The sequence below is a fragment of the Chiroxiphia lanceolata genome, chromosome 3 (assembly GCF_009829145.1).
Source record: "Chiroxiphia lanceolata isolate bChiLan1 chromosome 3, bChiLan1.pri, whole genome shotgun sequence".
NCBI lineage: Eukaryota > Metazoa > Chordata > Aves > Passeriformes > Pipridae > Chiroxiphia > Chiroxiphia lanceolata.
Window position 1 is genome coordinate 47,801,831 of NC_045639.1, and position 20,468 is coordinate 47,822,298.

Sequence of the window (20,468 nt, forward strand, 5' to 3'; positions counted from 1 at the left end):
CTGTTGGTGACAGAAAAAGAGAGACTTGGCTCCGTGCAGTTCATATCCCTGCTCATCATGTCCTCCTGCATGTCTTGATGACCCCACATCTCTCCTATATTAAGCTGGGAAATCTTCAGATCCTGCATGCCCTGCTCACTCCCAAATGGTCCTCTAGTCCTGCTTCTTCTCATTCACGTCCCCTTAATGTCTCTGTGAGGTACTCCTGCCTTCCCTTAGGAGAGCCTGTCTCTTCCATAGCAAGGTGTACAAGGTGGGTGTCCCCAGGATTCACCTATGCATGTTCTGACATGCTGGTTGGAGGGTACAGACCTGCTGACTGGCCAAGCAGAAATGAGTGGTGTTTGCTCCCACCATTAAGTGTTCTTATGGAAAGCAAATTTTGGTTTCTTTTCTCTGTCCAAGCACTGATTTTCTGAAGCCTTGTAGGAACATCTGAGTTATGCCAGATATGGTAGAGGTTGAATGATATGCTCAAAGAATGACTGTGGAGGTAAGGATATGGATGAGCTGTTGATGTGTTGGCACATAGACACAACACAAAAGTTACCAAGATCAAATACTTGTTTTCCTACTGGTGTCACTCCTTTTGCCTTTTGTGACTGCAGGTTACAAAATGGCTACCTACTGAGAGCCCTCTGCAGTGTCTCAGAGCTGAGGCAAAAAGGCCACTTCCCCAGCCCAGGGTTCATTTCCCACCTGTGCCCTGGAGGCATGTACTTTTGACCACTCCTTTTACCCCAGATTACTTGTCTAGTCATCAATGCTCACAGGGATGTGGCTATTTTACATGGCCTTTCCAGACCACCATTCTCCCAGCACAGAGGAGAATATGTGGGACTCCCACCTTCTTCCTAACTGTCGTTCTCATCTGTCTTCCCAGTCCCAGTTGAAAGCTACACTGACTGGCCAGTTGAAGCTCCTGAAGACACTATGGCTGGGAATACATGGCTTGCCTTAGCTGAGTCCCCTGGGGCCAGCAGAGGTTGTATTGCTGAAATGCATGGAGCATTCTGCATATACCCTGAGGTCTGGGCGGACCTGAGATATTAGTGTCTTTGCCTGGAAAGCAAAAGCACATCATACACTGAAAAAAGTGAATGCTGCCTCCTAAGTCATGAACAACAAAAACTAAACCAGAAATGGGAAAAAGCTGATGGAAGTAATCTTTCCTCCAGAAACAGCATTGGAGGTTGTTAAAAACAATTCTGATACAGAGTTAGCATTATCAGGATCAGTTTTGGGGGGACTGATTTACATGAGAGCATAAATCAGATGCAGTTCCAACCTAAGCAGTACAGGTCTGTGACTGAAAATACTTTTGGAACCTAAAACCGAATATCCAGGACTATACAGAATTAGGTTTTGACTGAGTCCCCGTACTTTCCACCACTGTGATCCCCCTGTTTACTTTAGCAAAGTGAGGCCAAGCAATCTGAGAACAAAAGTATGTCCCACAAAACAGGAAAGTGCCTTCACATTTCCCAGCATCCAGTAGAAATGATTGAATCTGATTTGGTAATCCATCCAATTCAAGGTTGTTTGAATGGCCACATCATGGCAAGGGGGGAACAGCACGGGAAAATTATTAACTTAATCCTCCTGCCTTGTTTATTTGATGCTGCCTCACTCCAGTGCAAGTCAATAAAACTTTGTGCACTGACACACACAACTTCCAGCACCCGCCAGCGGGGCCAAAATGAGGATTAGCAAAGCTGCCTTTCTCTTTCTGTTCTTGCTCAGCTCAGGTAAGAGTCCTTTGCCTTCTCCTTGCCTAGGTGAGACTGGGACCTAAAGACTTGCAAGTTCCATGTGGTGAAGGTAGGTCCCCAAATCCCTGCGTCACAACTTCCCTGGATGATGACGGATTCAGGGCTTGCTGGCCAGCAAAAGCTGCTGCTCAATAGAATGAGAGCTGTGGTTGTCCCCTGTGGTTGTATTTGTTAGAGACACCGGAAGAGCAGCAGCCTTGTTGTTTCTATCGGGAACTAGTGGCTCCTTGCAAAACTGCCCCATGGCCAGAGATGGGGGCACCCTTGGGAAGCAGCCTGTGAAAGGCCTGTACAAAACCCATAGCAGTCACTGAGAAGTTTATCTCTTAATTTCAGCAGGTTTTGGATCAAATGCTAAAGCTAAAACTGGTTTTACTACCAAGCATTGCTAAGCACAGTGATCGTGGTTTTCACCCTTTATAATAGGAGTTTTAAAGCTTTGAAATGAAATATTAAAAAAAAAAAAAAAAAGGGAAAAATTACCAAGTTCCTTTATATTCCAGAAATTTCAAATTTTTCAAACACTTCTAATAAAACGTTCTCCCTTGTTTTGCTGAATGCAGTAGTTAGGAGCTTACTCTTCAGCAACCTAGATCACCTTTTCTAAAAATATGTCTAGAATTCTTTTTTACAACTCCAAAAGAAGATAGGCGTCCCACTAATGGTAATATATGATTTTCAAGCTTATCTACAAATGCTGTAAATTATTATTCCACATGTAGTTTACATTTCAATCAGATTTTAATCAGATACCATACTCTCTAGTACTTTAAAATTGCATATAATTCTATGGCATTTAAATGACTTTTAAAAAGTACTGTAAAATATATATTAGTACAGTTTGTATGAGTTTCTAATAGCTCAGACATTTAAGGTCAGAATAACAGGAACACATCACTGGGTTGTAAAAGACAACTGATTAAGCAGGGTTTTTTGTTTGCTCATTGTTATCAGCTTTAGCTGACTTGCTCCAAAGTGATAGTACACAACTGCCTTAAAACCAGTTTTTATGTCTTCTGGATCAGTACTGGTCAGGTCTGGAAAGATACATACATAAAAGAAAAAATAGGTTTGTTCACGTATATTTGAATATTCTGTACAATTATCATGTGCCATGTCTGGGTTTATAAAGGTTTGGACTTTAGTCAGACTAATACATTCCCTGATGCATTTTTAAGTCTGTTGTATTCTTTTCTTAATTTTTCATTTTGCAATGCTTTTCAGGCAAATAGCATCACCTTTTCACCTTTTCTTTTTTGTTATCTAAGCTTCTGCCAATCTGAATTATCTTTTAAGATGTGTCAATTAAGTTCGGAAAGCAGTATTTTCCTGTTCTAGTCCCCTGCAATTCTGGAGCATTGGCCTTAGTTAACTTATGAAAAAAATTCAGGAGAGGAAGCAGTGGGTTACTGAATCCGTCAGGAGAAATTAGTAGGCTGGGCTATTGGTGCTCCACGTAGTCCAGCTGTAACAGTGGGATTAGATATGGGAGGCCTCAGTGTCAGGGATTTCTTAAGACACGTGGTTTTTATAGCATTGAGCCAACTCTGCAAACAGGCACAGAAGATGCCCTCAGGCAATTAATCATCTTACTTTCATTAGTGGCCCAAATACCTTTTATTTCATATGAATATGTGTCATATGGAGGTAGGTGATGGATGACCTCTATGTTGTGGGAATTAATTACACTGGAGTGATGCTGCAGTGAATTGAGCCTAATATGAGTGGAAAAATGAAAGATTCACAACATTACCTGTGAGAATATTGTACAAAATTATGAACTTCCTGTATCTATCAATAATAATCTAGCTTGAAAAATTGAAATAATTGAACCATATCACTTGTGTAACCTTGTAACCTGATGCTGGAAGTGGAAATAAACTCTCATAGAATTTAGGAACAGAACATAAATTCTTTATAGACATATAGACAATATTTTAGAACTGTGTTAAATGTATTAGCAGATACCTCATATACATCTTATGCACATGTAGCTTTCAGATATAATAATACTAATCATTTACTAATTTAAAATCTTGGGTTAATTTGTTGCAACAGAGATGCAGCCTGACAATTTCACTAGTAAGTCTGTTCAACCCATTACAATAAAATAATGGTGGCCATTGTAAAATGCTATTTAGTAATTTTATGACTGTGGTTTCTTGCTCTAGAGCAAGACATCTTGGTACAAACAACTAGTTAGTGACCAATAAAACTGCAGTGAGTGCACAATCCACATGAAATGTCATAATATCATATCCAGCTAATTCATTCTTTTTCAAAACTTTGATATTGGTATCACTTCCTCTTTCTCTGACTGGTGTTGACACCACTTAGTCTCCCTCTGTTCCCCCTCACTCTTACTTCACATTTCTTGTTCTTAGCTTCAAACTCATGCATAACTCCATTCAGAACTGCTTCTCTACATGTTTTTTCTGCTGTTTTTTTTTTCCTATGGCATGTTACAGTCATACAGCTGTGATTGTGTCGGGAGACAGAAATTACATTAGAGTTTATAATCTTTTACCTAGAATTACACAGCATAAATAGTGTCTTACCTGTCCAAGCTACATGGAAAATGGGACTCAAATTCACAGATCTTCTTAACTGCAGAATTTTCATTTTTAATGTCTGATTCTTTTCCTTCCCTTTTAGTGAAAGGAGATATACTCGGTGACTATATAAGAACAGATGGTGTTTGGATACTAACTCGAAATAAACAGTCCTACAAGACAAATAACGAAAAAGAATGTGCAGAGAAATGTGAAGCAGAAAGAAATTTTAATTGCAGGTAATTCCTGTTGAATCTTAAAACTGTGTCATTGTGGATGTCTGCATATCAATGGTATTTTCCTACAGTTGCTCAGAACCAACATCCCCATTCTGCTGCAGCTCTGCCTACAGCCTGTACCTATAGTTTGTGGCTTATCTTCACCCATAAATTACCACAGAATCAAGTAAAGAGTGGATTGACAATGTATTTCTCATTCTATAGTAAATGTTCAAGTTCCCACTCTTATTCATTTTATGGAGAGCTACTTGTGCCTCTTTTGCTAGATGCTGGCTTCTTTCACAAAAGAAGAATGAAATGTTTCTAATCCATTGTAGGGAAAGATACTAACCTGAGCAGCTAGAATGCTGTTGATAATGTTTTGCCAATGCAGTAACTAGCTTCCCACACAATAACTTATTCATATATAGTCTTATGTCCTGAATAAATGAGCCACTTCAGAACAATAAAAAAAGCCAGACTCTAACTCAGTGTCTCAAATATTGAGTGCAGTATCTGAAAGACATTAATGGATACAGGACAGTGCTATTAAATTAAAAATTTAATAACAATAATTATTAGTTGAATAATTTGTATTGAATTTAAAATATTGCTTCCTTCTCAATTTCAACAGGGCTTTCCTATTCACCAGGAAAAAGCTACAGTGTTTAACACTGGCTGAAAATGCTAAAATGTCGGTGATGTTCGCCAGTATGGATGCAGTTCTTTATGAAAAGAGAAGTATGTATACAGTAAGATGCTACTCGTTAAGCCTATTTTAACTTCATCCTTGTGCTCTCTGCTGCAGTGCTGGAGCAAACCGCTGCAGGTAGTGACAGTTTCAGTGAGGTGGGTGAATGCAAATTTTCACCTCCTCCAAAATTATTCCATGGAAGACAGGCCTGGTGTCACCAGCCTCAGTGTTCATCCCAGTGACCTTCCTCAACACATGTAATCTAGAAATTTAGTCAGAACCTTCAGCTTTGCTGCTCATAGCCCCATTGGAGCCACCTCTTCCTGCAGAAAAAAAAACATCCTAGCTTGGCACCCTCTCGTGTCAGGATGGATTTGTCTTGTTTACTTTTTACCCTTAGCTGAAATTGTAGGGTGAGGTACAGGTCTGTCCCCCTCTCTCCTAATCCTCTTGGAAGCAGAGCTTTTCCTTCCTAGCCATATCCAGGACTAAAGGAAATCTCCCCACGAGTCCACTCCAGGAGGAGACACTGTATCTTGTTCCTCACACCAAGGGACTAGCTCATCAGCCTGTAGGTGCCTGTTACGGCAGGGGTACAAAAGTGTACAGTCATTTTCCTTCTCTTTTTTGCTAGCAGGAATACAAAACTATCTCATTCATTCTGAAACTCACAGCTACCGCTGCCAGCATCGTTGTGAGGTCTCTGAATAATCCAAATGGCAGCATTTTGTATCTGTAATGGCCCAAATCCACCTCAAACCAGAGATACTTTTCAGAAGGCTGTTAGAAGTGAGATTCATCTTCCTAGAAGCAAGTAACCACAGTATCACCCAGCCTGAACTTGAATGTGTAAATAAAGACATTTAGTTTCCTTGAACATCAGAAAAGTTTTCTGTCCCCACCACAACTCCTCAGCACCAGGAAATAGCTGCTGTAAAACTCCTCTCTGCTGAGATATGATGGAATTTGGTCTGCTGGGAAAAAGCAATCTCCAGGACAATTTTGTGGCTCTGCCACTCCTTTAGGTTCACAATGACTGAATAATCTCACCTCTACCTGACTCAGAACTTGGAGTTCATAACAGCTGCTGTGGCCTCAGTCTTTGCTAGAATTTATTTTCCTTGGAATTAGATTAATACCTGTGCAAAACATCTACTTTGACACAAAAAGTTTCATCCATTTGTGAGTGTAATAGTTTGTCTTTTTGTACTAGGCCACCCAATGTTAGGCACTTCCATTTTATCCCACCACAGACGCTTTGGGATCTGTATGCAGACCATACTCTGGATTGTCCATAGTTACAAAGGCAACTCCATGAATATATGTCTGCCAGTTACTTTCCATATGTTAATGGCAACACCTCCTTGCTAATAATTGGAATAATTCACAAAGTGGACTCATTCACTACATTATGTTGAGTCAGATTTCTCACTCCCACCTTCGAAAGCGCATTCTCCTTTGGTTCCAATTGGCCTCTTGAGAGTTTAAGAACCATGGCATTTTTACTAGCTGAGTGGTCATCTGGGATGCTTACCTTCTTGTAGGGGTAATAATCAAAGCTTTGGCACTTAGTCACTGAAACATTTCTGAAGAACTCGGTTAGAGACATCTCATTCTTTGCAGAGCATTTTCCCCAATTAAACCTTAATTTTGTCTTGACATATAGTTTGGCTTTTGATCTCATCCTTCTTTTGAAGAACACAATCAGGGGTTATAGGCGAGCAAAGCAAACTCCTGTACAGGACAGAAAACTAATTGAGAATATGGAGGCCAAACAGAAAGAAGCTATGTCACTAAAAATGCTCTTCAAGAAGGATCAAATACTGAGGCCTAAATCCGTGGTGGTCTCAATGTGCCATTTGACCTGGAAAGTTACTTGGTTGTTTTCCTTCCTGACCCAGCTATACAGTCTTCACCCCCTCTCCCTGGCTGTCAGATGTGTCCAGCTTTATTATTTAGACAAGCTAAAATAATCTAGGAGGAATCTGACAACATCAGAAAGTCCATGGGCAAGGCTATTGACCAGAGATGGATGTGCTGAGACTTGGGTATCAGTGTTGGAGTAGCAGTGACTAGACTTTTGGTTCCTCCAGCAGTACCCTGACAAACCAGGCAGAAGCTCCCTTTTGGCAAGACACGCAGCACAGACATTTGTAGTCCCAGCCACACATTGTGATTGCAGTAACTATTGCAAGGTGTTCAAACAAGGCTCAGTTTTTCCTATCAGATTGGTACCTCGTCCTTGCTCTAACATTTCCATTTTATATTTTGGGGTTTAGGGAGATTCTTCTTGTGCAAGCAAATTGCTGGAAGGGGAAAGCAAGATCACTGCCCTCAATAACTTGAGATTTTCCAGTGTCTGTTGCCAATAAAAGCATCATCAACATGATTTGCATTCCCACTGTCTTGGAATCCCACTAGAAAGGACCTGGGAGTCTGAGGCTAAGAGGAATCAACGGTTTGGGGGCCATTTATGTGACAAGTGTATTTTGATAACTAAATATTTTCTTTCTTGAAGGAATAGTTGTCTGACACCCACACTGCAAATGTGCTTGTGAACAATACCTTTCAAAGAATCTCCAGCTGCTGGTGAAAGACATTCCTATTTACCCCAGTATTATGATAGTAAAAACATGCATTTTTGCATGTCAAAACCACCTGTAATTTGATACAGATATTTTCTTCACTAAATTTTATTAGCTTTCTAAAAATGCTTCAGAAATTTTTCTCTTTAGTTTGTAACTAATTTGTTTTAAATTACATTATAGAATCACATATGTTTGCATGTACAAGAGGTTCAAAACGTTGGTAAAGCATGGCTCATCATGAACTGATGAACTTCAGTTATATCTGCAGACTTTCAATTTCAAGACGTGCAATGTTGTAACACCATTGAATTAACAAAGCCAATTCCATTTCAGTTTACCTTCTAGAATGTAAAAGAGGGACTGGGAAGGACTACAGAGGAACAGAAGCCAAGACTTGGAGGGGTATTCCATGCCAGAAGTGGGCAGAAAAAATACCCCACAAACCAAAGTATGCCCTTGTTTATATTTGTCTTTATGTTGTTCTCACACTCTTCCAAGCTTCCCCAACTTCATTTGTATAAACAGCCTTATAGTGCAAGTTACAAAAGGCAGTTATCAAGTGACTTTTCAAGACAGCTTTATCTTCATCTATCTTGATGCTTTTGACTCTACTGGCAGAGAACTGCAATGATCTGGATAAGGAAAGGATTCATTGTCAGGTAGAGAAATTGTGTCAAAACGTGAGGTGTCTTAACCAGATGAAATACTCCTATCAACACATGATGAAAGTTTTGCTATTGGTGACAGTGGGATCATAATTGCACTGTTCGGTATGAAGTGCGGAAAAAAAAGCACTGATACCGGTCCAGCTCTATGACTCCCTGCCTGCCATACAGACAGTCAAGAAAAAACATTAAGAAAAGTATCCAAAGGCCAAACGTACCTAGCCAGGTAGAGCTTTCTCAGGGCTCACTGAAGCAAGAAGGGAAGCAGAGATTCCGTTTCCTCTGATCTGCGTTGAAGTTTTATCCTAATGAAACTTGGATACACTTGTTCAGATTGTTTAAAAGCCATTTAGTCTTCTCTGGTAAGGTTACTGTAGGAAGAAGCCTAGTGTCACCTGCTTCAGGTCTCTGCATGATCTGGTGTTTGGTGAATAGTTTCTAGAAATACACAACTTCCGAAGTAGCTCCATTAATACAAATGCATGACAGAGCCACAGGTCATAGTGAGCAGATTAGATCAGACGGATGTAAGTATTAAAGGCAACAATTGTCCTTTGAGACTGTCATAGTCCTTGCAGGCTGTAAGATCACTCCTTATTGGCAATTGGGACTTAGGGAGAAAGCTACTAATAATGATAGTTACAGAATGTTTTTTCAGTTTTCATTTATGGATTACAGTGGGGAATCTGTTTTGCTCATTTTTTCTGTGAATGAATAAAGCTCACAGCTACCTCAGCAAATTGGACATTTCCCTTCTGCTCCACTAAATTACTGGTATTAAAACAGAATTTTAATTACAGCTATACACCTCAAAAACACCCTAATGCAGGCCTGGAGGAAAACTACTGCAGAAATCCTGATGGGGATGAAAATGGACCCTGGTGTTACACAACAGATCCTGCTACCAGATACGATTACTGTAATATCCCAGAGTGTGAGGACCAGATCACACACACCGGAGAAGGTATATTTACTTTTCACAGAATGAATTTAAGTAGTTTAAGTAGGTAATATTATTCCTGCTACTTGTTTGCGCTTAATTATTGCAGAATGTTTTCAAATGAGAATTTAAATCAAACCGAACTTAAGAATTTCTCAACACAGATGTTTTTTCCTAATTAACTTGAGTTATCAAAGTAATTTCGTAAATATGGAAGAACTGAAATTTTTTAGTCATTTGCTGATATTGTCCTGCTCTTATTCCAGCAATTTATTTTATTTTAAAGAAAGCAAAGATTGATCCAAGTGCTGTGTTACATACTGAACTCCCATTGCTATCAGTACATACAGATAGATACGTGACAAATTTCTCCCTCCAAATGACACATATTCCTAAAGCATTTTGAATTTGGCTAGGCTTCTGAATTATTTTCATCACTAGCTCGAGCAAATCCCTCTTTTTCTTTCAGCATATTCTTCCAGGAATAGATCAGGGTCTGAATTCATGGGCTGGTGCGTTCCTTGCTTTTTTTTCCATTCTGCCTAGGACCTACAGCGGAATGCATGCAGTGTAATGGTGAGGACTACCATGGAGAAGTGTCAAGAACAGAGTCTGGGCTTCAGTGCCAACACTGGGATGCCCAAGAGCCTCATATGCATGGATTTACCCTGAAACAGTGAGTCACACTCGGCACTGAATTCATTCCTACAGAGCCTGGGAGACAGAGCCCAATTGCTTCAGCTGCCCATAACTGATTCACAAGCTTCTCTTTCATTTTCAATGTGCAGCTATCCAGAGAAGGACCTGAAGATGAATTATTGCCGTAATCCTGATGGTGAACTTCGGCCCTGGTGTTTCACTACCAGTCCAACTAAACGCTGGGAATATTGCAAAATTCCTCGTTGCAGTGAGTCTGATTTCCTGAGATCACTCCAGAGGGTAGCTCTTCTCATTACAATTATGCAGGGAGGGGAAAGACAAGAAACCTCAGTTCTGAGTAACCTGAGGATACCTTTGTGAAGGAAGGAAAGTGCACAGTAATACGCAGAATCGCTCACTAAATTTCAGTTATGTAAAATCACGTAAGGTCAGTGAGGATGTAGTTCAGAGAAACAAGTTCAGGCCTCGAGGAAACACCTGACTTATCAGTGAGTGAGCGTAACCCATTGAGCTCAGCACACTAAATCTGGATATTTCCAAAGCACTGAATAAGGAGAGTAGCATTGCTATTTGTAGAACTGGATGGCACTTTTAGAAAAAAAAAAAAAAAGTGTGTTTTTATGTCTACAGCTTGCTTTCTTATGCATCTGCACTTGCCAGTGCTCTAAGCAGTGGCATGTGTTTGCTGGATGTAGTTCTCTTCATTACAGATGGTAGAATAACTATTTATAGACTTCTGCATGATAAATTGTGAAAGTTACCATAGCATTTCCATTTTGTGCTTAAAACTTGAAGTTTAAGGAACATGCCAACCTTTTAGAGTCATACTTATCTCCTTGGGAAATTCTGTATACAAAGTATATATAATAGGTATGTGCTGTAAATTCATTTTCCATTCGCCCTCTGCAGGTTCTAGGCCTCTGATCATCACTCTTACTTTTTTGCTGTTCCCCACGTGCCAGACCACTTCACTTTCTTTCTTTCACTCTTTCTTCTGCCACACTTTCCCAAGTCACTGACTCCAGAGGCTCAGCTCTGAAGGCTGCTTTGCTTTCTCTCAAAATTTCTTCTTGTCCCTTTCTGCCCTTCCACCCTACTTGTGTGTATAATATTCATTTCACTTGGTTTTACAAGACTGTACAGGACTACTTACTGCCTTTCCTGTTCTGCTCTCAGGGGACTGAAGGCACAAAGTCTGTCTTGACCCAGCAAAGTTATTTATTGACTGCTGTAAAAGGGCAGACACAGTACATCTGTCTGGCTGTCCAACTGCTTGTAAAAATGTACTTTTTGGTTTTGACATGGCTTTTAACCCAGGTCACCTCTGGCGAAAGAAAAAAAAATTGCACTTTTGACATTACAGAAAATAAAGAGGTTTTATATATTTTTGAAAGTACTATTTTCCTTGCCTTCCCTCCCCTTCATTTGTGTTTTCCTGTTACAGCTACACACCCACCAGTCTCTGGCCCAGGCTCCCAGTGTCTTTCAGGGAAAGGAGAAGACTATCGAGGAAGCATAGCCATCACTGAATCAGGAAATGTGTGTCAACGCTGGAACACACAGTTACCTCACAAACATGGCTGGATTCCTGACAGATATCCCTGCAAGTATGCCAAACCTCATCATTGTAACAAATACCAAAGAACATAGTTATTCCTTATTGAATGAGATGCAGAGACAAGAGGAGCCCAGGTGCTCCTCATTTCTGTTGATAAGCTATTTTCTTGCTGTTTGTCAGTGCTCATTACTTCTGTTCAAGTCTTGCTATCCATCTTTTTCTGCATCCCTCTTTATTCTCATATATTTATCTCACCTGTCAGATCCACATACCACTGCAAAGTTATAAGTACTACTGAAAATCCCTTGGCTGTGTTTCAGCACATTTTCAATGCATTACTCTTCTGAAGAGTAATGCTCCAAGGTCAACATGCTCCAATACATCCTTTTGCTCCAAGGTCAGAGGAGCTGGGTTTTCAGAGAATTATCGATGTGCACGGGTAGCTGGGACTGACCTGGCTTATTACTCTGTATTTTGATCCTGCAAGTTTTCTTGGGCACGTGAAACCCTGTCCACTATCATAGGGCAGAGAGCAGCATGCACTGGTGCTCCTACACATTTCCAGGATTAGTCTGTCACATCCAGCCTTGCCTGGTTATTACTGTAATGTCAGGTACACCAATGGCTTGTGTTTCGAAGTCAGCTTTTACTGCTGTATCTTGGCCTCAACAACAAGAGTAGAATGTGAAAGCATTGAAACGGTTCTTCATATATCTTCAGCATTTAGACTGTAAATTTGAAGACCATTAATTAGTCCCAAAACAGTGATGCATGAGGTAATTAATCTCCAAAAAGAATAAATATAACCACTAAGTTGACTTCTGCATGCAGTAGTTGTTAATAGTCATGCACAAAACTCTTCTGGATTTCTATGAGTAGTTTAAAGCCAGTATTTTTGTTTCAGGGGCTTAGAGGAAAACTACTGTAGAAACCCTGATGGAGAGAAGAGACCTTGGTGCTACACCATCAACAGCAGCGTTAGATGGGAATATTGCACAATTCCTCCCTGTGATGGGAGAGAACAAGAGAGTGCTGGTATGAATAGTGGAGCGTACTTGAAATAAGGACTTTAAAACACTGAGAGGTTTATTGTTTCTCACTGTAAATGTATTAAATATTTTTTCAGTCACTTTGTCACTGTTGTTAATGCTTGTCTGCCTGGCATGTTGCAAAACCTGCCAAATATTGAACTTTCAGTGGTTAAGAAAATACAGTGAAGGATGTAAATCACCAGGTGAACCAACAGAAGAATTACTGGACAAAAGAGGATTATTTTTTTATATTCCTTTTTTTCCCAAATGTAGGGCAATTATAGCAAGTTCACTGAAAAATTAAAATCAGGTTCAAAGACATGAAAAACTGCTAAATAAAAGGAACTCCCGTTTTTGGAAAGTAGCCACAAAAGAGAGGACAGGAGCTTCCAAAGTCTTATTTCCAAATCAAAATCACATTGAAACATTCATTCATTTAAGGACAAAAAGTAACAAGAAAGTCTTAGTGCAATAAAAAGGATAATGGAGAGATTGAAGGTTAATATAATGTCTGTTTGAGAAATTTATCATGGTCAAAATCACCAGTATTTCATCTGTGAGGATTTCTCATGTGAACTTTCTTATCTTTAATTCTAGCATGTTCACGTATACCAGAATGAAACCAAATGGTGAAGTCTTCACTGAACAACATTTAACACATTATGTTAAGCTATGAAAGTTTTCTAAATAGCTTTGGAAATGCCCTTCTGCTGCTGGCTGGCTGTATAAATGAGTCATTCCTTTTTGTCATCCTGTGTGTTTGATGCTTTCTTGTGCTTACTCAGTAAGAGCATAAAACTATGATGCAAAAGACCAGTTTCTGTTGTTTGCTGCAGATGTGCCTATACAGGTTCCCCTGACAGTGGAGTGCTACCGAGGCAAAGGCCAGAGTTATCGTGGCACAACTTCTATCACTGCATCAGGAAAAAAATGCCAGGCCTGGAACTCCATGTTCCCACACAGGCATGAAAAAACCCCGGACAAATTCCCAGATGCGTATGTTTATCTTACCTTTTCTCTCTTTCTCTGAGAATGACTATTGCTTGGTTTGCATTATCTTTGTACATCTATGCTTTAAAACATTGCTAGGGAATGTATCTGTGAAAGAGATTTTTTCCAAGACATAGAAACATTTTCTGTTAGTCTCATTTTTAAAAACTAATCATCTGAATTCTGAGCAAAATATAGCTGTGTCCCTTTACTCTTAAATCTGAACTTCTGTAACCAACAGCAGGAGACTTGTATCCAGAGTTTGGGCAGCTGCTGAAATATGTGTTTTGTTTATGAATTTAAGACTTTTGTGGTGGCCTTTCTCATTTTTTAATCTTGGTAGAACACAGCATTTATGATGCAAAACACACTGTCAGATACATTATGCTTTGAAATACCATCAAAGTGTTCTTTGCAGTTGGAATTGTGCACCCAGAATTGCATACTGAATTTTCCCCCTTTATTTGTCTTCTTCAGGCTGACAAAACTGTACCAGCAGTGACTAGATCAGTGATGAGCTAACCATAATCACTAATGTGCCAGTTTTTAGTAAGGGTAGGAAAGCAACAAGATTTCAATTGCAAGAAAATCCGTCCATTTTTTTACGTTTTTTATGCTATCACCCAAAATAATTAGAATTTTTCAGTTATATTTAGGCATCAAAATACTGATGTCTTGAAACTGGAACATCCTCAGGGGTGATGATGTCTTTCAAAAACATTTTAAAAAACTAAAATCAAATTGTGAAAATGTGGAATTCATGTGTTCTATCATATTTGGAAAAAAACCATTTCAGTTCTTTTTTATTCCGTAACTGTGCTGTGATTCAGGATGGGGAAATACTGAAGCTCTGCAAATTATTGAAGAGAGAGATTCTACTTCTCCCTGTCCCATGAAGCACAGACTTGGGAGTGGTTCCACTGAATTCAGTAGAAACAGGGTTTGGGAGAGTGAGAGGCGATCAACTGTATAAGCACTTATTTGTCCTTCTTCTGAATGTTAAAAAGAACCCTTTGGCATTAAAAAAAACCAAAAATTTGGAAAAGCATAAGGGCCCACCAGCAGTATGAATCTTTCTGCATATTTATTACTAATTCACACATTCACATAACTGCGTGTGCTTATACATATATATTTAGAAACTAAATTATTGGCATATCAGGCATTTATTTAGGTACTCAGTATATTGACATGGTACATGGTACCTAAATAAATTGTAATTGAATTATGTTTCCTTATGCATAAATGTATTCATGACTCTGATGTACATGTGAAATATAACTCTTCACCAGCATCACAGCCATAAATGTGTTTGCTATTAATAGGATATCTGCAATAAGTGAAAACAATAATAAATGTTTTTATCCTTATAGTACAGTTCCACAACTTTTTATCAGGATATTTCTATGCTTACTTCCAGTCTTACACAGCATGACTATTGACTATATTTTTGCAGGGATTTGAGGGACAACTATTGTAGAAATCCAGATGGTGACAACAGCCCATGGTGTTTCACCACTGACCCCAACACCTTATGGGAGTACTGCAATCTCAAGAAGTGTGATGATCATACACAAGAGCTCATACCAAATGATTCCCCCGCAACGATGGCGCAAGATATTAGCCCGACGGCACGCACCACACCTGGTAACAGCTGGCTATAAGTGTCACCTCCTGTAGAGTCTGTGGGAAAAGAAAATAGTAATCTATCAAAATAATTCTTGAGTGTTGTGGTTTAACCACAGCTAGGAACTAAGTACCATGCAGCTGCTCACTCATTCCCCTATCCCTTCCTTGGTGGGGAGAAAAATAAAAAAAGATAAAACTCGAAGGTTGAGATAAGAACAGTTTAATAATTGAAACAAAATAACAATTATAATAAATATTGGAGAGGAATAAAACCCAAGAAACCCAAGTGATGCACCATACAATTGCTGACCAATGTCCATCTTGTCCCTGAGCATCAAGTAGTGGCCCCCACTAGTTTATGTACTAAGAATGTTGTTCTGTGGTATGCAATATCCCTGTGGCTAGTTTTGGTCAGCTATCCTGTCCATGCTCCCTCCCAGCTTCTTGTACACCTTCTCACTGGCAGAAAATGGGAAACTGAAAAGTCCTTGACTTCCGGTAACCACTACTTAGCAACAACCAAAATATAAGTGTGTTATCAACATTATTTTCATACTAAAGCTAAAACACAGCACTGTACCAGCTACGAAGAAGAAAATTAACTCTATGCAAGCCAAAACCAGGACACTGACCAGGGCTGCAACGTAACAGTTACATCCCTCCAGCAGCTTTCAGATCTATACTGCTGCATTTTGCAGCAAGTGCTCTTTAGTCAGTTCATGTCCTGTAGCCTATGTCATTTTAGTGCATTCTGAAGGACAACTTTTTCATCCGGGGGAATAAGAGGAAAATAGACAACTGTGATGTATTAATATAATACATCTCCCAGGGTGCTGTTCGGCACCCTTCCTGAAACCCAACTCCTACATCTCCACTCTTCTTTATTATTATGAGGAAATACAGAACATTGCATATAACAGTACATTTTAAACTTTGTAAACCCCCTTTAACAATGACCACTGCGTCACAGTGATTCAGCTCACTGCCTACCTTAGTCTCTCAATGAACTTACTTATTTGAACCTTTATCTGTAATCCTTGAAACTTGCTTGACATAAATTCGAACTTTTACTTCCTAAGGGTTAATGTATTTGGGATAAACAACAACTTTATTAACCTGAGAGTTTTTGCATAATCTGGCAGAACATCGATTCCCACTTCCCCAAGGGACTGCATGTAATTGGTAACCAGGAGAAATTCAACTCCATTTCAAGAAAAGGGCCCTTAGAGAACAAGTGTTGTGATGCAAGTGTAATTTGTTCAAAGCACATGAAGCACAAAGTATTTCTAAGTCTACATACATACATACATGTTTACACAGTTTCATTCATACAGTTTTTTCATTCATACAGAAGTGGCCACTTTACATTCTCTCCTCACACATGCATACTTAGAATTTTTATTATGTGTCTATTTAAATCACATAGTTTAGGGTTTTGCAGTCATTACTGGTTGTATGTTTTGCAATCTGTCACTTCTGGTAATCATATTTGGCAACTGTACTTGTTTTGAAAATTTGAAAATGAATTAATATGAAGAATATAAGGCTTAACAAACCTAAATGTCTTACCTGTTTATGCACATGCATTTTCTCTTCCCCCCCTTTGTTTTTGTTTTAGAAAACCATAACTTAATAAACTCAAAGATATATACACAAGTTACCATCACAATATGTTAACATAACTTAAAACTTAGCATCTCCTGTAAACAACTAGACCAAGTTATCATCACAATAACTCAGTATATAAAATGAGTTATCATTACAACATGTTAACACAGCTTGAAATTCAGCATCCTTTGCAAGCAATCAGTTTGTCTGTGGTTTCTAGAATGCGGTTAATTTTCAGTTTTTGTCCATCCATTTCTGTTAGCCGCTTTTTGCCTTTAGTAACAAACTTAACAAACATGTTAATAACAATTTAAACAGTCTCAGGTGGCTAGTGTGGAAGAAACAGATGTAGAGGTTAGGCAAACGCAGTTTCTCTGTAGCTTTATCTAGGAATGGCCTTTTGAAGTAAAGCAGTAGAAGTCATTTTATGGCTTTCAATGTCTTTTTGCTTCAGTTGCCTTTTGCTGCAGCTTGAAATGAAGACAAAAAGTCATTTTGTGCTCTTATTGTCTCTTTACCTCAAGGTTGAAGGCTGTGTGTAACTTCATGTGTTGCACGTTTTAATGCTGTACGGGCAGAAGGGATCAAATAATTGTTTATCATTCTCAATGTTCATGTGAAATCTTAGATAAGGCTTTATCTAAATTATCAAGAAATCTTTTCACTTGCTGAAACAATTAGAAAACAGAGTATAAACATTTTGAACATTATCTTAATAACAAAATCAAACCCTTTACGACGTTGGCACTAGAAGATTTTGCACTTGCAAACACAAAAGCAAGCATTCAGTGGTTCCCATCATTCGTGGATATCACAGGAATCAGAAAAGTTTTCTTCATTCTCACTGAAAGCAGTTTGTCTGTTTGCTCTGGCAGGCGTCTAGTGTCCTGGTTTTGCGGAGATAAACTCAATAGGCAATTTTACGGATTTTAGACAACAAAGAAAATTTTTCTTTCCCCATAGTGATCTAAGTTAAACAGTTAATAAGAGTTAAACTGGGTGATGGGGGAGATTTCAGTTTGTTATGCTTTGTTTTCCCTCGTCCAGGACAGGGACTGGGACAAGAACTGGAGACGACAGAATCTCTCTCCACCCAGTTGCCAAGCAACAGATGATCGCTATTATGCAAGAAGCATCATTTTGGCTCCTGAAAGCTTCACTCCCCCCCCCCCCCCAGACAGGGGAAAAGAACAAGAAAATCCACCGTCCCCAGCTGCGAGAGACTGATAGTCCTGCGAAGGGCTTTCTACTAACAGAGCTTCTATTAATAGATATAAATGTATTTAAGAATTTAACAACTTTAACAATTTCTTAAATGGTTAATTAACAAGGTTGGAGATGCTTAGGAACTTTTAAAACACGTTATTTGAACTAAATTGTCACAACAACTGCTTCTATTCAGGTGTCCTTGAGGGTTTAACAACCTGACAAGCTCAACAATTTAACCAAAGTTTTGGGGAAACTGATGAAAGAGTAAGAAAAAACCTTAAAGTTTCAATGTTCTTGCCAGAGGTCCTGACACAGCAAGACACAAAGTTAAATTAATTTTGCATGCTTCTCGGGAGGCTCACAGCAAAGCGCTGTAGCGTTGAGTTGTGCACAGACTCACGTGAGCTATTTGCAGCTCAGCTTCGCTCTGTCTCTGCGCAAAGGGTGTGAGCTGTCCTCTCGGCCCCGGTTTTTGTTACTTGTTTTCCACCGTAGACGACAGAATTGCCCCCCCCACAGGGGGTCTCTTGTCAGCGCCGGCTGGGGGCTGCTGGCTCCCTCTCTGCTCACGGCAGACCGTGTAGGGCTCTGCCGTTTGTTGCAGTTCGCGCTGTCTCGGCTTGCCATGGTTTTAACACTTTGTTATGGAAGGGGAGGTAGTTTTTACCCTGGTTTCTGGTGTCTCCGGTCCCGTCCCGACTCCGGCGGAACTGCTCCCCGCCGCGCCGCTGTGTAGGGGGGTTTTGTAGCGAGGCAAGACGCTCGCCGCCCATCCCCACCCCTCGCCGGGGCTCCGCGGCTGCGACATCGCTGCCACTTGTATTTCGGTGCGGCCTCCGCCCCCCTGGCTCCCGCACAGCCGGAGCCGCTGCTTTTGCCGCGGCTCTGGGGCTTTTGTGCCGGGCCAGGGCTGAGCGGGAGGTGTTCGCCCGTGGGTCCCGCGCCTCTGCGCCACGGCATGGCAGGGACTCGGCACAGCTGCGGGCACGGTCTCGGCAGTCTGTGTGTTTTCTAACTGCCTGGGGAAAAAAAAGAGGTAAAACATATTCGGAGCAGTTGGAAACTTAGGAAAGTTTTCAAATACTATTTCAAAATATGTGCAGTTATGGGAGCTGAAAAACACATTTTAGTTAAGACTTAACTAAATCAGAAGTTACCAGGCAACATTATTCTTTTTATTTCTTTCTCTCAGAGCTTGCCTTTTTCCCTTCTCATTGCTTACATAAACTGAATTCACTAAACAAGAGAAAAGAGAAAGAATAATTAGACATAAGACTTTGCCACCTTTTATCTCTATCTAGTTTAGTCTTTCTTCTGCTTCCATATACACTGTATTTGCACAAATAAGGACTATACTCAAATAATACCCTTGCCTTTAATTTTGATCTTCAGATACACATTTTTTTAAACATCTGAATTAAGCTTGCACTTGCCTTCATGTAGTCTAAACATTACTGTCTGCATAGACTTCTACAGGGATCTGCATTCACTTCAGACTGATAGGATTTTACTGGCGGACTTGGCAATACTGGGTTAACAGTTGGATTCAATGATCTAAGAGGTCTTTTCCAACATAAACTATTCTAAGATTCTATGATACATGGGCAAGTCTGAAGACTAAGCCCAAGTCCAAGCACTAGCCTTAAGACCTTGTAGTATAGATAAGATGCCATCCCAGGAACTGTGAAGCCTTTAAGTCAGAGCTTGCTCAGATCCAGCCATCTTTGGGGCACAGGCAAAATGAGTTCAAGCTAAAGGTTTTCAATGTCAGTAAAACCCTTACCTAAATTTTTTTCATAGCCTAGCATTAAAAATCAAGCATGTGGTCTCCTGGTGCCCAGCTCTCACTCTACCTACGCTGATGGTTGAGTATACCCGGGTCTCTTTGATCTGCTTTTACTGCAGCAGGAGGCAGTTCCTCATCCCTGCAGCTTCCAGCAGTGATGCTGGCATCTGTCCTCATTCAGTCCCAGCTCCCACAGGCACATTTTTGGCCTTGCTGAGCTATATGCAAGGGGTGCCCTTTCCACCCCATTTGCCAGACACCACTTTTTAATAATCCACCTGTAAGTCAATGCACTTCTTCGTGTGTGCATTCATAAAATTAAAAAAACATAAAAGGAATGAAACATGACCCAGTCTCTGACTTTCACCATGAAAAGTTTAGACATAGACTGTAGAGCTTTTTTACCCTCCCTGTGTTATTTAGCTACAAAGCTGATGTTATGGAAATAATGCTTAAGAATAATCACTCTAATTCTACTGTAAGTTATCTAACTCATCAGAATTATTAAGAAACACTTTTCTCTAGCATATACAGTAATTACTGGCTTTCCTCTCACCTTTTTCCCCTT

At 39.9% G+C, this 20,468-nt stretch overlaps 1 protein-coding gene across 2 annotated transcripts; it reads left to right on the plus strand.

The window, feature by feature from the left end:
* The first annotated feature begins 1,616 nt into the window (after positions 1-1,616).
* Positions 1,617-20,227, plus strand: LOC116783603 (plasminogen-like). 2 transcript variants are annotated; one of them, XM_032681239.1, is made up of 12 exons: positions 1,617-1,748; positions 4,428-4,563; positions 5,177-5,283; positions 8,158-8,272; positions 9,290-9,453; positions 9,976-10,105; positions 10,218-10,336; positions 11,534-11,696; positions 12,552-12,682; positions 13,515-13,674; positions 15,125-15,315; positions 17,953-20,227. In XM_032681239.1, exons 1-12 carry the CDS (start codon positions 1,700-1,702, stop codon positions 18,018-18,020), a joined length of 1,533 nt encoding a protein of 510 aa, XP_032537130.1. In that variant the 5' UTR covers positions 1,617-1,699; the 3' UTR covers positions 18,021-20,227. The 2 variants fall into 2 exon arrangements, with proteins under 2 accessions (XP_032537130.1, XP_032537131.1); XM_032681240.1 differs by lacking the exons at positions 8,158-8,272; positions 9,290-9,453.
* Positions 20,228-20,468: the final 241 nt, after the last annotated feature.

What these genes read in the sequence shown, in the direction of transcription:
- LOC116783603 (XM_032681239.1), top strand. Translation starts at nt 1,700, where the DNA reads ATGAGGATTAGCAAAGCTGCCTTTCTCTTTCTGTTCTTGCTCAGCTCA. An exon ending in TCTGTTCTTGCTCAGCTCAG is followed by an intron (nt 1,749 to 4,427) that starts GTAAGAGTCCTT and finishes CTTCCCTTTTAG; the next exon opens with TGAAAGGAGATATACTCGGT. An exon ending in CCGGACAAATTCCCAGATGC is followed by an intron (nt 13,675 to 15,124) that starts GTATGTTTATCT and finishes ATATTTTTGCAG; the next exon opens with GGATTTGAGGGACAACTATT.